The sequence below is a fragment of the Vanrija pseudolonga genome, chromosome 5 (assembly GCF_020906515.1).
Source record: "Vanrija pseudolonga chromosome 5, complete sequence".
Lineage (NCBI taxonomy): Eukaryota > Fungi > Basidiomycota > Tremellomycetes > Trichosporonales > Trichosporonaceae > Vanrija > Vanrija pseudolonga.
Genome location: NC_085853.1, coordinates 1,781,846 through 1,794,761, shown reverse-complemented (window position 1 = coordinate 1,794,761; position 12,916 = coordinate 1,781,846). Strand labels below are relative to the sequence as shown.

Below are 12,916 nucleotides of genomic sequence, written 5' to 3'. Positions count from 1 at the left end.
ATAGTGTGGCACAGGTTTGACGCTGTCGGCTTGAATCCCCAATCGCCGATTTCACCGTTCGCATTCCCAAGACCCTGAGGTTCTCCGGACCCTACGTCACGGACCCCGACCTTCAACTCGCGCCAAGTCGCATCAACAAATGACCAACCACCCCCAACACACCCATGAGCGCGCCGCACGCCGACCCAAACTTCCCGCCAAACCTCAACATCGCGCCGCTGCACCTGGCCGGCACGGCCGCGACGTCCGAGTCGGACGGGCACGGGCAGGCGGCCGCGATCGCGCGGTACGGGATCGCCGGCCGCGTGTGGGAGGCGACCGCCGCGCTCGTGCAGTACTTGACGCCTGGGGCGAGCGCCGCGGCGCGCTTCGAGCCGACGTGCTCGCTGTTCGACAGCGCCGCTGGGCGACCGCCACACCGCGTCCTCGAACTCGGATCGGGACAGGCACTTGCGAGCTTGCACCTCGCTTCCCATCTCCCACCGACCGACACGATCGTGCTCACCGACCTGCCGGCCGTCGTGCCGCTCTGTGAGGCGAGCATTGCCGCCTGGAGCGCGCGCGAGGGCGGAGAGCATGCGCAGGTGGTTGCGCGGCCGCTGGCGTGGGGGGAGGACGCGGGCGAGGTGCTGGCCCTCGGGCCGTTCACGCACATCCTGATGTGCGACCTCGTGAGTCTTGCGGCAATCGGTGGGCGACGGCGCTGACCCCGACACTAAGGTCTACTTCCCCCACCTGTACCCGCCGCTCCTGCGTACGCTGCTCGAACTCACTGAACCGGAGAGTATCCCGACAGAAGGAGACACCTTCGGCCCCGAGATCATCATGGCGTGTGGGTAGCTCGATGCCGACTAGGAATGAGCTGACACGCCCAGGGAAATCACGCTCCCTCGCCCTCGAAGAATCTTTCTTCGACTCGTTTGGACGATACTTTGAGCTCACACCGGTGCTCGGCGGCGGATGGGACGAGGAGCGCATCTTCGTGTGTCGCCGTTGGCGGGTGACCGACGAGTGGCGCCTCCCATCGCTCAAACACGTCATGGCGCCTCAGCCTGGCGTGGTGGTCCAGCGCAGCTTCGGCCTCGTCGACGACCTCTTTGCCCATCTTGAGTGGGAGTAGCGGCATCACGGTTACCGCGCCCACACTTGTACCGCACGCGACTGCCCCACCACATTCACAGGGTATTACATTACGTTGGCCATTACAAAATGCTGGGTGGTCGAGTCGCTCGACTCTCTCATCATATCTACTTCTCTCTTGGGCTCTACAAAAAGTATTCTATTGCCTGTAACATGTTAGCATAGTTGGTTCAGTATGCATGGGTTCAGGATCTCACCTTTGCTGATGCTTGCTGCTGTGCGGGTCCATCTCGCTGGAAGCGTGAGTGTGCTGCACCGTGGATGACGCCTCGGCACTTACCTCGTTCTCTGGTGCTGCGTCAAAGACGTTGAAGTATCTTCCTCCGCCGGGCGACACTTCTAGGATACTGGCCATGTTGCCGCATCTAATCCGTCAGCCACAGTCGTCATGCACCAGCCCTACCTGTAACAGTAATTTGGCGCACTCCAAACCGTGCTCAGTTGGTCGTTGTATAGCACCGAGTAGCCCTCCATGCAGAGTTGGTGGGCCCTTAAGACGTGGTTCATGTCGTTGAGCTGCAGGAATTTCTTGACGATCGATGCGCCAAACGTGTAGCCTGCGCCTCTGTTCCGTGTGAGAGGTGCCATACCACGACCTCGCCACGCGCCCACGCCCACTCACCGTGGACTGATCGCAAAGTCCTCCTTCTCTGGGTCGGGGTCCGACCACACCAGGTCGGCCATCGGGCCCTCGTGCGGAATCTCTCGGAATCGGTCAATGACCTTGATCTGGTCAATGTGGTGAATTGACGGGCTAAGGCCTCCGTGGACGCAGAAGATGGCGTCGTCAATAACACATGACAGGGTCAAGAAGTCGAACATGTCGGTAAAGTACTGCCACACCGTCGGCGAACCGTACTTGCGCGTGCACTCGAGGTAGAAGCCATATGTCTGCGGCTCGTGTCAGCAGCCGCCGTGTGCCGACCCCGGGCACAGCCGCAAGAACGCGCCAACACAACACCCAGGTCCAGCGACGCTCAGACATCCGTTCTCTCTTCGACGCTGGCGGGTTCCTGCACGCAGTGTACCACTGCCCAGCGCCGGCCTTCACACGACGTTGTTGCTCCAACGCCCCTCAGAGTCCTCTTTTGTAATGCTTCATCTCTGCAGTCGCGCCCGGGTGTATGCTGTGCGGGCGGGCGTCGGCTCAAACTCACTTGGGTAACGGCACGCGACTCGTGGTTGCCTCGGATGAGCTGAATGCGCTCCGGGTATCGTAGCTTGAGGCAGGTGAGGAGCGATATCGTCTCCACAGAGTGCAGGCCACGGTCAACATAGTCGCCTGTGGGGGTCAGCAGGGCCGCGAGGTTATGCTCTTGGCGCCGTCGGCCGAAGCCACGCCGCGCCGCAGCTGACAATACGCACCGAGGAACAAGTAGTTTGTGTTTGGCGCCGAGCCGCCTATCCTGAAGATCTCTATCAAGTCGTGGAACTGGCCGTGAATGTCTCCGACGACGGTCACTGGCGACGAGACGTGGACGACGTTGGACTCGCGCATGAGAACCTCCTTGGTCTTCTCGCATATCTCGCGAAGCAGCGCTTCGCCGAGCAGCTGCTTGTTCTTGAGCCGCTCGATGCACGCATCGAGGTCGAAGGGCGCCATGCATTAACGATGCGGGAGTGCCGGGAGTTGTGCCGGGGTGGTATTAGTTGAGTGCAGTGGCGGGAAGGAAGGGAGTGTTCAAAAGGTCGAGTGAGAGGGGGAAGGTTGAAGCAGTAGTTGATCAAGTCGAGAGTTGCATCAGTGATGATGCATTGTCACTCGTTGGACGCCGCTGTCGGGCCGTGCCTGGATTCAACGCCCGTGGCAAAGGAAGGCAGGCAGTGGCGCAGACGAGGTCGTCCACTTTGCCACTCACACACGCACAGCGAGTCAATGGCGCAGACTCTCTCGACTCGCATAACGCAAGCAGAGCAGTAGCAGAGGCAGACTATGCAAGAGTAACGACAGTGGTGACGCCTGCCAACAAGCCTCATTGCGACAGGCTCAAGGCAACTTCACGCCTCGCCTGTGGCTTGTCCTCATCATTCCCTCTATGCAGCCTATCACTTTCGCCCTCGTCCACACTCACACACGCACCACAGTGTTCAAATTTCTTCTGCATCTTGTTCTACGTCTATCTGTTGCATTCTTTTACGCCGCTTATCCTCTTCTGTGAATGCTTATGCACTCTCCGGATTCTCGCCACCCAACACCGTCAAAGTCTCGAACTGGACACGCTCAGTCACGTGGAAATACTCCCGTTGGGTGTCCCAGGCACACGCCAGCCAGCCGAATCCACTGGAGACTCCTCGTCGACCGAGCGAGCTCATCTCGACTGACAGCCTCCATACCAGCTCCATTGCCACCTAGACACCCTCAGCCGGCAGATCCACCATGGTTCTCGCTGACCTCGGCGCGCGCCTCAACGGCGCTCTCAGCCAGTTCTCCAAGTCGTCCTCGGTCGACGATGCGGTGAGTCGCACACAGGGCATGTGTGAGCTCGTTTGACACCACCAGGCTATCGATGCGCTCCTCAAGGAGCTCTGCTCCGCCCTCCTCGAGTCGGACGTCAACGTCAAGCTCGTGTCCCAGTTGAGGGCACGGGTCAAGGCCAAGGTGAGTGCCGCGTTGAAGCCTTGGGACGGTCAAGTTAACACATCCCAGGTTAAGAAGAGCCTCGAAGACGCCGAGAAGGCCGGTGGACGTGAGGCAAACAAGAAGAACGTCGTGCAGAAGGTTGGTGTGGAGAGGGTGGTCGTTATCACTCTAAACTAACTCCACAGGCGGTCTACGATGAGCTCGTTGCCCTCGTTGACCCCGGAACCGAGCCATACAAGCCGGTCAAGGGCAAGGTCAACGTTATCATGGCCGTTGGTATTCAGGTGCGTCATAATCTCGCTCTCTCTCTTCTCTACGGGCAGCCGCTGACCTCACCAGGGTGCGGGTAAGACAACGACGTGTACCAAGCTTGCGGTGCACTACCAGCGACGAGGACTGCGATCATGTCTGGTCTGCGCGGACACTTTCCGTGCCGGTGCCTTCGACCAGCTCAAGCAGAACGCTACCAAGGCCAAGATCCCCTTCTACGGTAGCTACACCGAGACGGACCCCGTGGCCATCGCCGCGCTGGGTGTGGAGAAGTTTAGGAAAGAGCGCTTCGACGTCATCATTGTCGACACGTCGGGTCGTCACAAGCAGGAGAGCGAACTGTTCGAGGAGATGGTCGCCATCGGCGCCGCGGTCAAGCCTGTGAGTGGCAGCCAGCGCCTCTTCTGAACAGCAAGCTGACACGACGCCCAGGACATGACGGTCATGGTGCTCGACGCGTCCATCGGTCAGGCGGCTGAGGGACAGAGCAAGGCCTTCAAGGAGAGCAGTGACTTTGGAGCCATCATCGTGACCAAGCTCGACGGCCACGCAAAGGGTGGTGGTGCCATCTCCGCGTGAGTAACCAGCTTTCTTCCTCTTGAACCTAGACATAGCTGACTCGTCAGCGTTGCCGCGACCAAAACCCCTATCATCTTCCTCGGTACCGGCGAGCACTTGAACGACCTGGAAAAGTTCGCTCCCCAGCCATTCGTCTCCAAGCTCCTGGGAATGGGCGACATCCAGGGCCTGATGGAGCACATGCAGGACATGGCCATGGCCAACCCCGACCGCCAGAAGGACCTGGCCAAGAAGCTCGAGCAGGGCAAGTTCTCGATCCGCGACTGGCGCGAGCAGCTTTCCAACATTATGAGCATGGGCTCGCTGTCCAAGATTGCGTCTATGATTCCCGGTATGCCAGCAGGCATGATGGAGGGTGGCGAGGACGAGGCGGCTGGCAAGCTCAAGCGCATGATCTTCATCACGGATGCAATGAGGCAGGACGAGCTCGACTCTGATGGCTTGATCTTCGTAGGTGACGTGCCCGTGTCTTTACCTAACAACCCCAGTTCAGCTTCGACAAGGAGGGCAACCCCGTCGGCCTGAACCGTCGTGCTCGCCGAGTGGCCAAGGGCAGTGGAACCTCTGTCCGCGAGGTCGAGGAGCTGCTCGCCCAGGCTCGTATGATGGCCGGCATGGCGCGCCAGGCCGGCGGCCAGAACGGCTGGATGACCGCCATGAACAAGATGCAGGCCGCGGCGGGCGGCAAGCCCCTCGGACCAGGCGGCCGGCCATCGCAGGCCCAGATCGAGGCCATGAGGAAGGCCATGCCGCCTGATCTCATGCGCAAGCTTCGCGCTGCGGGGCCCCAGGGAGCCCAAAAAATGATGGCTGATATGATGGGTGGACAAGGCGGTGGATTCCCCGGTATGCCCGGAATGGGCGGCGGCGGTGGCGGCATGCCGAGCATGGCCGAGATGCAGGGTGAGTGGAGAATGGTAGATGGAGGGAAGCGAGGGGAGGGAGGAGGGGAAGGGAGGGGGAGGGGAAGGGAGGGGGGAGGGGAGAGGGGGGGGGGGAGAGGAGAGGGGGGAGGACTGGAGGCAGGCCGTAGATCAACGCTGACTCAACGCAGAGGCCATGAAGGCCATGGGCATGGGTGGAGCCGGAGGCGGCGGTCTCCCTGGCATGGGCGGAATGCCTGACATGTCGCAGATGATGAAGATGATGGGTGGAATGGGCGGGCTCGGTGGTGGCCGCTAAGACTGCCACATAGCCCTGCTTCTCCCTCTTCCTGCTCGCCAGGACCGCTGTTCGCCTCGCGACAGCTAGCGCTGTCCCTCACGGCACGCCCCAGACCCCCACGGGCCCAACCGTCGCTACGCCTATCGTAGCTTATATTCCCGACCATAACAGCACGATTCAAGCCACACAACTATCCCATGCATGCAATCGCCAATGTCTATGTGTACAGATACATCCTATCACGCGCGCAAGGCGCCCTCGAGCTGGTTGGCGATTGCCGACGGCGTGCTCAGAGCGGCGGCGGTCCCAAAGTCGTACTCGCTGCGGATGAGGTCGTGGAACTGCCTGTAGACGTCGACAATGCTTCCCTGTAGCGTGTCAGTTGAGCCGCAGTTCTGGCAGTATTTTGTAACTGACCTGGGCAGGCGGGATGAGAACCCGAACGGTCTCCTCGTCCTGGAGGTAAAGCATAAGCTCGCTGCGCCAACGTGCAAGCTCCTGTTCGGCTGTCTTGCGGAACTCGTCGTGCACCTCGGTCACAGCGCGAGGGGTCGCCCAGTCCTGCTTGGCAAGGTCGGCTGAGTTGCCACCCTTGGCAGCTGCGTACGCGTTACAGCGGTCGAGGAAGGCACGCAGTGGCGCCGTGGCTGCAGTTGTACACTGGCTGATCAGGTCCTCGCATGCGCGTTTGAGCTCGCGGTCGAGGTCGACCTTGGCGTCAGGCGCAAACTCGCCACGAGCAGGCTGAGATCGTCCGTAGCCGAGGAACGAGGTGGCGTTCTCCAACAATGCACGAAGGAAGTCGGTCACACCCGCCCACTCATACTGCTTGCTGGCACGTCCCAGGTCAAGGCCGGCGGTCATCTCCTTGAGAATGAGGAGATGGCGCACGAGGAATAGCTTGCCGTCTACTGCGTGGTCCTTCTTCGCGCCAATTTGGTCCGACGCGGTGGAAAGTGACTTGCGGCAGGTGCCAACGGCTTCTTGTGCGAGGTCGGCGAAGACCGTACCCTGCGACATCAGTATGAAAGCGCATCCCTCCTGCTTACGTCAATGTACGTGTAGAGACACGAGAGGACCCAGAGAGTAACGCGCAATGTGGGGTACCACGTCTCCTGTGAGTCTGGTGGTGGAAGAGACAGGAAGGCGGGTTCATCGTCGTCCTCGACATCGAGGGAGATGGCGACTTCTCGTCGGACGAGAGGTCCGGGGGCTGCGGTGTGAGCTGGAAAATCAACGACGAGAGGACAACTCACCAGTCGACTTGAGCTTGTCTGGGTAGTCCAAGTCTGCCGGCTTGGGCGAGTAGTACTGCACGTCGGCCTGGATGAGCGCCTGAGCACGGAATACCAATCGTGCCTGCGCGTCCTGCAGAACCATCTTGAGGAGGTACTCGGTATGCAAGCGTGCCAATGGCTTTCTTCGCTTCTTGGGGAGTGTTGGGGTGTTCTTTGCTACCAACGATAGCGAGCTGTTGCGGTGCAGACTCCTGATCGTGGCACTGGGCGAGTATGGCCCGAAGTAGTCCTCCCGATCGGCGAGTGGTGATGACTCGAATGGCCCCGAGTCAGGCGACAGGACAATGGCCTCGTCGGGGTCCTCGTCATCGGAGAAGTCGGGCACCATGAGGCCTTGCAGCACGGTGCAGACTTCTTGGAGAACAGTAAGTGATGGCTCGTGGAGAATGCGAGGGCGGATGTGGTCGTAGAGGTGGTCGCACAGGCTCTCGAGGTAGCCACTGGGCGATCGTTAGTACGAGCTGAATTACAGAACCCAAAGAAATAGCTCACTATAGCTGAGCCTCGCCCGACAAGAAGAACTGCTTGAACAAGGTGAACTCGTCCAGACATGTCTGCTTGAGGTAGTAACAGCCCGATCTGGTGAGGTCGACGAGCTCACTCCTCGCGGGATCGAGCTGGGCAATCTCCTCTGCCACACGGGGACTCATCAGAGCCTGCCTGGTGGTCACAAATGCGGCGTGGCAATCGGCCAAGATCTGGGGCAGATCGTCCTTGTTGGTCGTGACGCGCTGCTCCAGCTCAGACAGGAGAGGTCGCAGCGAGGCTGACAGGGACGTGAAACGGGTGTAGAGCAAGCCACGGGTGGTCGTCTCGGAGAGACCCTGGACATTGTCAGCGCGTTAGATCATGGCTCCAAAGCCCACCTTGTCCAGAAGCCTCCTTCCAATGTCCATGCCGAGCGCCTTGATCGTGCCGACAAAGTGGAGGCGGATGAGCTGCATGCTGCGGGTCATACACTGCTGGTAGCGGATGAGGTAGAGCTCGGCGTCCTTGAAGTCGCGCTGGCGCGTTAGCTGATGACTACCACGTGTAAAACCCACATGCTCCCCGAGGTAACTGATGCACTCGTCGAGGCGGCTGACCATGGGCAGGAAGTCGGGGCTGAGAACGAGGTCGTTGCCTGGGTTGTTGAGCATGCGCTGGGCAGTCTCGAGGAAAGTAAAGTAGCTGAGCCTGTGGGCAAGCTGCGACGTATGGGTAAGGAGATGGGTCTGAAACATCAGCATGGCTCCAAGACGGATTATTCCACCCACCTGCTCTTCGAGCAAGTCCTCGCAAGCTCCACGCAGGCTCTCGCTCCTCTCCTCGACATACTCGAGCGCCTTGAGCATGTCGCCGACCTCGCCCTCGCCGTCTTCAAGCAGCTGGATCAGGCCGTCGCACTTGTCCCTGAGCCCCGAGATCTCAGTCAAGTGCTCGCGGTACAGGCTGTCCTGCTCGTGCTCAGCGCTGAGGGTGAGCGCGGCGAAGTGCTCGTGGAACTGCTGCGGGGTGATGATCGAGGAAGGGTGCAGCGGGTCGGCGCGCCCGAGGCCCGATGGCCCCGGGCCAGGCGAGGAAGGCAGCGAGGGGACAGCGTTGGCCGAGCCGGAGCGCGAGTGCACGTTGCCGAGATGCTTGTTGCGTGTCGGCGTTTCTGGCCGCGAGCTGCCTGCCACTGCCGACGAAGACTCGGTGAAGAACTGGGGCATGAGCTGCTGAGAACGGTACGGCTCAGCTCACCTTTTCAGGAATGGGTCGCTCGCCGAACCGCTCCTTGACGCTGGCAATGCTCTGCACCTGGTCGTCTGAGAGTGGCGCCCTCGACTCCCACTCCTCGAGCGAGATGACCCTGTTGGGAGCAGCGAGGGGGGTCGACGCTCTCGAGCTCTCTCCGCTCGCGCGACCGCCCGATGCCATAGGCAAGGGTGTCCTGCGGAGGTTGAACCCTCCTGGGGTTGTCGGCCGCGACATGGGTGGGACGGAGGGGAGTTGTTGTTGACAGAGGAAGGTGAGATGATTCCAGTCGGTCGTATCGGCTACTGAAGTGCTTGCCTGCCTGGCCGGCGTCCACAGTGGTGACGACTGAGATGGACGTGGGGGGTGAGTTCCACGTGATAAAGGGGGAGGGTTATATAGGTAACGCGGTGAGGTGTCCAACTTGTTGCAGCAGGGGTAGTCGCCAACACACAACTGGAGTAGTGGTAGTATGCAGCGGCACGGCAACTCCAGGGCGTGGCACGCGCGCGCGCCTGGCAGCCTGGCTGGCGGAGGAGACGGACGAGGCGACGAGGCAAAGGGCCGCGGGCGGGGAGCTTGGGCCTCAAAGGCGGCGCCCAGGGTCGAGGAATCCACGCATGGCACCCAGACTTAGCCTCGGCCCGCGCGCCCCCCCTGGCTGGCCTGGCTGGCGTGCCCCCCCCCCCGTCCCCTCCCTCCCGCGGGACCAGCGAGCTTAGCTCCTAGCTCAGACACCATGGACACCACTGGCACGTCGCAGGCAACCCAGCCAGCCAGCCAGCACCAGCAGCACCAGCACGGCGCGCGCACACCACTCACGCCTCCTCCGCTGCACCCGTCGTGCTGTCCGACCACCAACCACCACCAACCACCTCACATACACTCCCTTCCAACACCCTCCTACTCCAACAACACAGACTCGACTAACCCTCTTGTCCCACCCCCCACACACGCCGACGCCCACACGCACCGGCACTCTCCCTCTTGCACGACCCAGCAGCGACCTTGGACCCGCGCCGGACCGTGCCACGACCCAACCCACCACCCCCCATCCTTCCAACAACCAACCTCACCTCCTTAATTCACGCGTCAAACCGACACTTGTAACCATGGCTTACCGCTCTCGAGGAAGGAAGCAGGCCAAGAAGGGCGTCCAGCTCACCATCATGGTTGTTGGTGAGTCGGCACGAACGCGTTGTGTACCGTGGATGGGGGTGCCTGGAGACGACTGGCTCGTCGGTCGACGGCGGAAGCGCACGAGCCCCCGAGACGTGGACGGGTCGAGCGTAGCGTCGACCAACAGTGTACTGGCGCCTACCAACCACTACCACACCAACCCGTCGCGCGGAACAGCATACTAACATGCCCAGGCGCGTCCGGCACTGGCCGCACCACCTTTGTCAACACCCTTGTCGAGCAGCCGCTCCTCACGCACCGCACGCAGACCCTCCTGCGCGACCCCGAGAACCCTCGCTCCGAGGTCGACCCCGTTCTCGCCCAGCAGGCCGCTGCCGACGCCCACATTGAGCGTCCCATTGCCATCAAGCCCGTCAACGTCGAGCTTGAGGAGGACGGCGTCCGCGTTGCCCTTACCGTCGTCGACACCCCCGGCTTCGGTGACGGCATCGACAGCGAGCAGAAGTGAGCTTTGACGCGAGGCTTGGCCCGCCGCCCCCCGCGCCCAGTGCGCTGTAGTAGGACGCGTTGCTGACCGCATTCCGCAGCTTCCAGGAGATCTCGAGCTACCTCGAGCGCCAGTACGACGACATTCTCGCCGAGGAGTCGCGTATTAAGCGTAACCCCCGCTTCCGCGACAACCGTGTCCACGCGCTCCTCTACTTCATTGCGCCCACCGGCCACGCGTGAGTTGGAGGACGACGCTTCTCTGAATTCCAGCTGACCCTCGCCAGCCTCCGCGAGATCGACATTGAGCTCATGCGCCGCCTCTCGCCCCGTGTCAACGTCATCCCCGTCATTGGCAAGGCCGACTCGCTCACGCCCCAGGAGCTTAAGGCTTTCAAGAAGCGTGTATGTTTTGGCTATTGGCTATGAGTGGCTGCAGAGCAATAGCTGACCCTGCCAGATCATGGAGGACATTGAGTACTACTCGATCCCCGTCTACAACTTCCCCTACGACCCCGAGGAGGATGACGAGGAGACCATTGCCGACAACCGCGAGCTCCGTTCGCTCCTTCCCTTCTCCATTGTTGGTGCCGAGGAGGAGATTATGATCAACGGCGAGGCTGTCCGTGGCCGCCGCTACCCATGGGGTATCGTCGAGGTCGACAACCCGGAGCACTCTGACTTCCAGCGTCTCCGCGCTGCCATCCTTCAGTGAGTCGAGGTTGGCTTGCCCCTTTACGCGTACTAACACGGCCCCAGGTCCCACCTTACCGACCTCAAGGAGATCACGCACGACTTCCTGTACGAGAACTACCGTACTGAGAAGCTGTCGCGCTCTGTCGGCGGTGCCGACGCGCCCGACTCGTCGATCCTCCCCGAGGACATGGCCACCCAGTCTGTCCGCCTCAAGGAGGAGCAGCTCCGCCGCGAGGAAGAAAAGCTCCGCGAGATCGAGCTCAAGGTCCAGCGCGAGATCCAGCTCAAGCGCCAGGAGTTGCTGGCCAAGGAGGACAGCCTCAAGGTGCTCGAGGCCCGCCTTGCCGCCCAGGGTCAAAACCACTACGAGTAAACGAGCCGCCCCGCCCGGCCTGTTCCTACCACCCTCCCCCTCGACTCAAATGGAAACACTCCGCAAAGGAGATGTCAATAATGTCTCGTCATGTCCCTTCATGTCTCCCCTCCCCGTGTCCCAGCCTCGCTTCTTTTATTCTACTACCCTTTCTCTCTTATGCGGCGTGGGTCGTCTTCTATACCGCGATCATGTTTGGTGGGGTCAAAAGGCCCTGCCGTTTATACCACGGTAGAATGATGCAACTGCTGTTCGGCGCAGGGGGTAGGGGGGGGGGCGTGAGCGTCTGGGCTGGCAAGGCATGGACGGGGTATGGATGCCACGCGCTCGAACTTGAGTGGGGTGTTAAGCGTGGGCCACTGGCCTGCATACGCTCCGAGCCGTCACAGCACGCCGAAAGACGTCACGATCAGACCTAACAGCCGGCTAGTTGCCCGTGTGGGACAGACACAGCATCCGTGTACGTGGCGTGGCTGAGCTGGCCTGCGTGTGAACACCTGGAACAGAGCACCGTCTCGTGTCAGTGGGACTCCCGCCGTCGCAAGAGATGGCTTATGAAGTCCAAGAAGTAGCGCGGCTCAGTTTGCGCCGCCTGTAAGCATCAGCCCGTCACTTGGCTGTACGAAATACGAACAAACGAGCCGGCACGTAACTTTGAATGCGCCACACCAGACTTCGAGGCATTCATACCCTCCGACGACTCTCCGACGACTCCCCGCCTCATTTCTCGCCAGCCGCAGCGTTTCCGAGCACGATAGTGGGAGAGTACGGCCCATCCTTCGTCGCGAGTCTCAGTGTGTACCGGACACCCGAGGGTGCTTGCGGCACCGCAGCGTGACGCTCGAGGAGGGCAGGTGGCCGTCGAAGTGCAGTAGATGGCTTCTATCGCGCTCGTTGGTCTGCGCCAGTGGTCTGTGGTCAGTGGCGCATCCCGTATGCGTGAGATGTGGAGGGGATAGGAGGTACATGCCGTCGTTGGGCCTCGGCCAGACCATGAAGCAGAAGTTGCCTTCCTCGCGGCGTGGTTCTTGACTGTGGCGTCCGCTTCGCTGCTGGCGAGGGCATGTGTATGGCGCACAGAGAGGACACGAGCCTCTTGCGGGTGAGGTGGGTGGACTGCATCGTGTAGAAGGGAGGACTCTTCATCATCGTGTCATGACTCTTATAGCAATAGTGCGGAAGATCGAGGAACGAGTGCTACGCAGCGTGGAAGGTTCGCAAACGAACATGCTACTCGTCTCAACTACCGAACTGCACTTGTCTGCTTGATATCCTCTCAACCAAGCCTTCACATCTTCATGCCTACACAGAATACACAACAGCTCAAGGCATCGAGACCCGTCCGAGGCCGCCTACACGGACAAACCTGCCCTCTTCACCCTCGATGCGGGGGACAAGGCAGAGGATAGCAGGTCTTAACAGCTCCACCGGCGCCGCGCCCACCCACCCACAGTAAGCACCCAAGTCCGC

At 61.0% G+C, this 12,916-nt stretch overlaps 5 protein-coding genes across 5 annotated transcripts; 3 read left to right on the top strand and 2 right to left on the bottom strand.

Moving 5' to 3' along the window:
• Nucleotides 1–164: 164 nt before the first annotated feature.
• Nucleotides 165–1,120, top strand: Vcpkmt (Protein-lysine methyltransferase METTL21D; the record flags this gene model as incomplete). Its single annotated transcript, XM_062773904.1, has 3 exons — nt 165–671; nt 721–832; nt 876–1,120. 3 exons carry the CDS (start codon nt 165–167, stop codon nt 1,118–1,120), a joined length of 864 nt encoding a protein of 287 aa, XP_062629888.1.
• On the bottom strand, nt 1,057–2,848 carry SPAC22H10.04 (Putative serine/threonine-protein phosphatase). The gene is made up of 7 exons (XM_062773903.1): nt 2,506–2,848; nt 2,298–2,422; nt 1,763–2,031; nt 1,544–1,705; nt 1,421–1,505; nt 1,338–1,373; nt 1,057–1,286 (listed from the first exon to the last, which is right to left on the bottom strand). The coding sequence occupies exons 1-7, from the start codon at nt 2,741–2,743 to the stop codon at nt 1,266–1,268; spliced, it is 936 nt and encodes a 311-aa protein (XP_062629887.1). The 5' UTR covers nt 2,744–2,848; the 3' UTR covers nt 1,057–1,265.
• Nucleotides 2,849–3,517: 669 nt separating this feature from the next.
• SRP54 (Signal recognition particle) lies at nt 3,518–5,752 on the top strand (the record flags this gene model as incomplete). Its single annotated transcript, XM_062773902.1, has 8 exons — nt 3,518–3,595; nt 3,641–3,859; nt 3,907–4,005; nt 4,061–4,372; nt 4,424–4,566; nt 4,618–5,020; nt 5,059–5,473; nt 5,625–5,752. The coding sequence occupies 8 exons, from the start codon at nt 3,518–3,520 to the stop codon at nt 5,750–5,752; spliced, it is 1,797 nt and encodes a 598-aa protein (XP_062629886.1).
• A 221-nt stretch (nt 5,753–5,973) lies between these two features.
• Cog3 (Conserved oligomeric Golgi complex subunit 3) lies at nt 5,974–9,097 on the bottom strand (the record flags this gene model as incomplete). The annotated part of the gene is made up of 9 exons (XM_062773901.1): nt 8,758–9,097; nt 8,289–8,717; nt 8,076–8,246; nt 7,899–8,036; nt 7,525–7,856; nt 6,991–7,472; nt 6,784–6,947; nt 6,152–6,745; nt 5,974–6,102 (listed from the first exon to the last, which is right to left on the bottom strand). The coding sequence occupies exons 1-9, from the start codon at nt 8,986–8,988 to the stop codon at nt 5,974–5,976; spliced, it is 2,670 nt and encodes an 889-aa protein (XP_062629885.1). The 5' UTR covers nt 8,989–9,097.
• A 523-nt stretch (nt 9,098–9,620) lies between these two features.
• spn3 (Septin spn3) lies at nt 9,621–11,715 on the top strand. Its single transcript, XM_062773900.1, has 6 exons — nt 9,621–9,930; nt 10,125–10,395; nt 10,479–10,616; nt 10,665–10,782; nt 10,838–11,088; nt 11,137–11,715. Exons 1-6 carry the CDS (start codon nt 9,864–9,866, stop codon nt 11,444–11,446), a joined length of 1,155 nt encoding a protein of 384 aa, XP_062629884.1. The 5' UTR covers nt 9,621–9,863; the 3' UTR covers nt 11,447–11,715.
• Nucleotides 11,716–12,916: the final 1,201 nt, after the last annotated feature.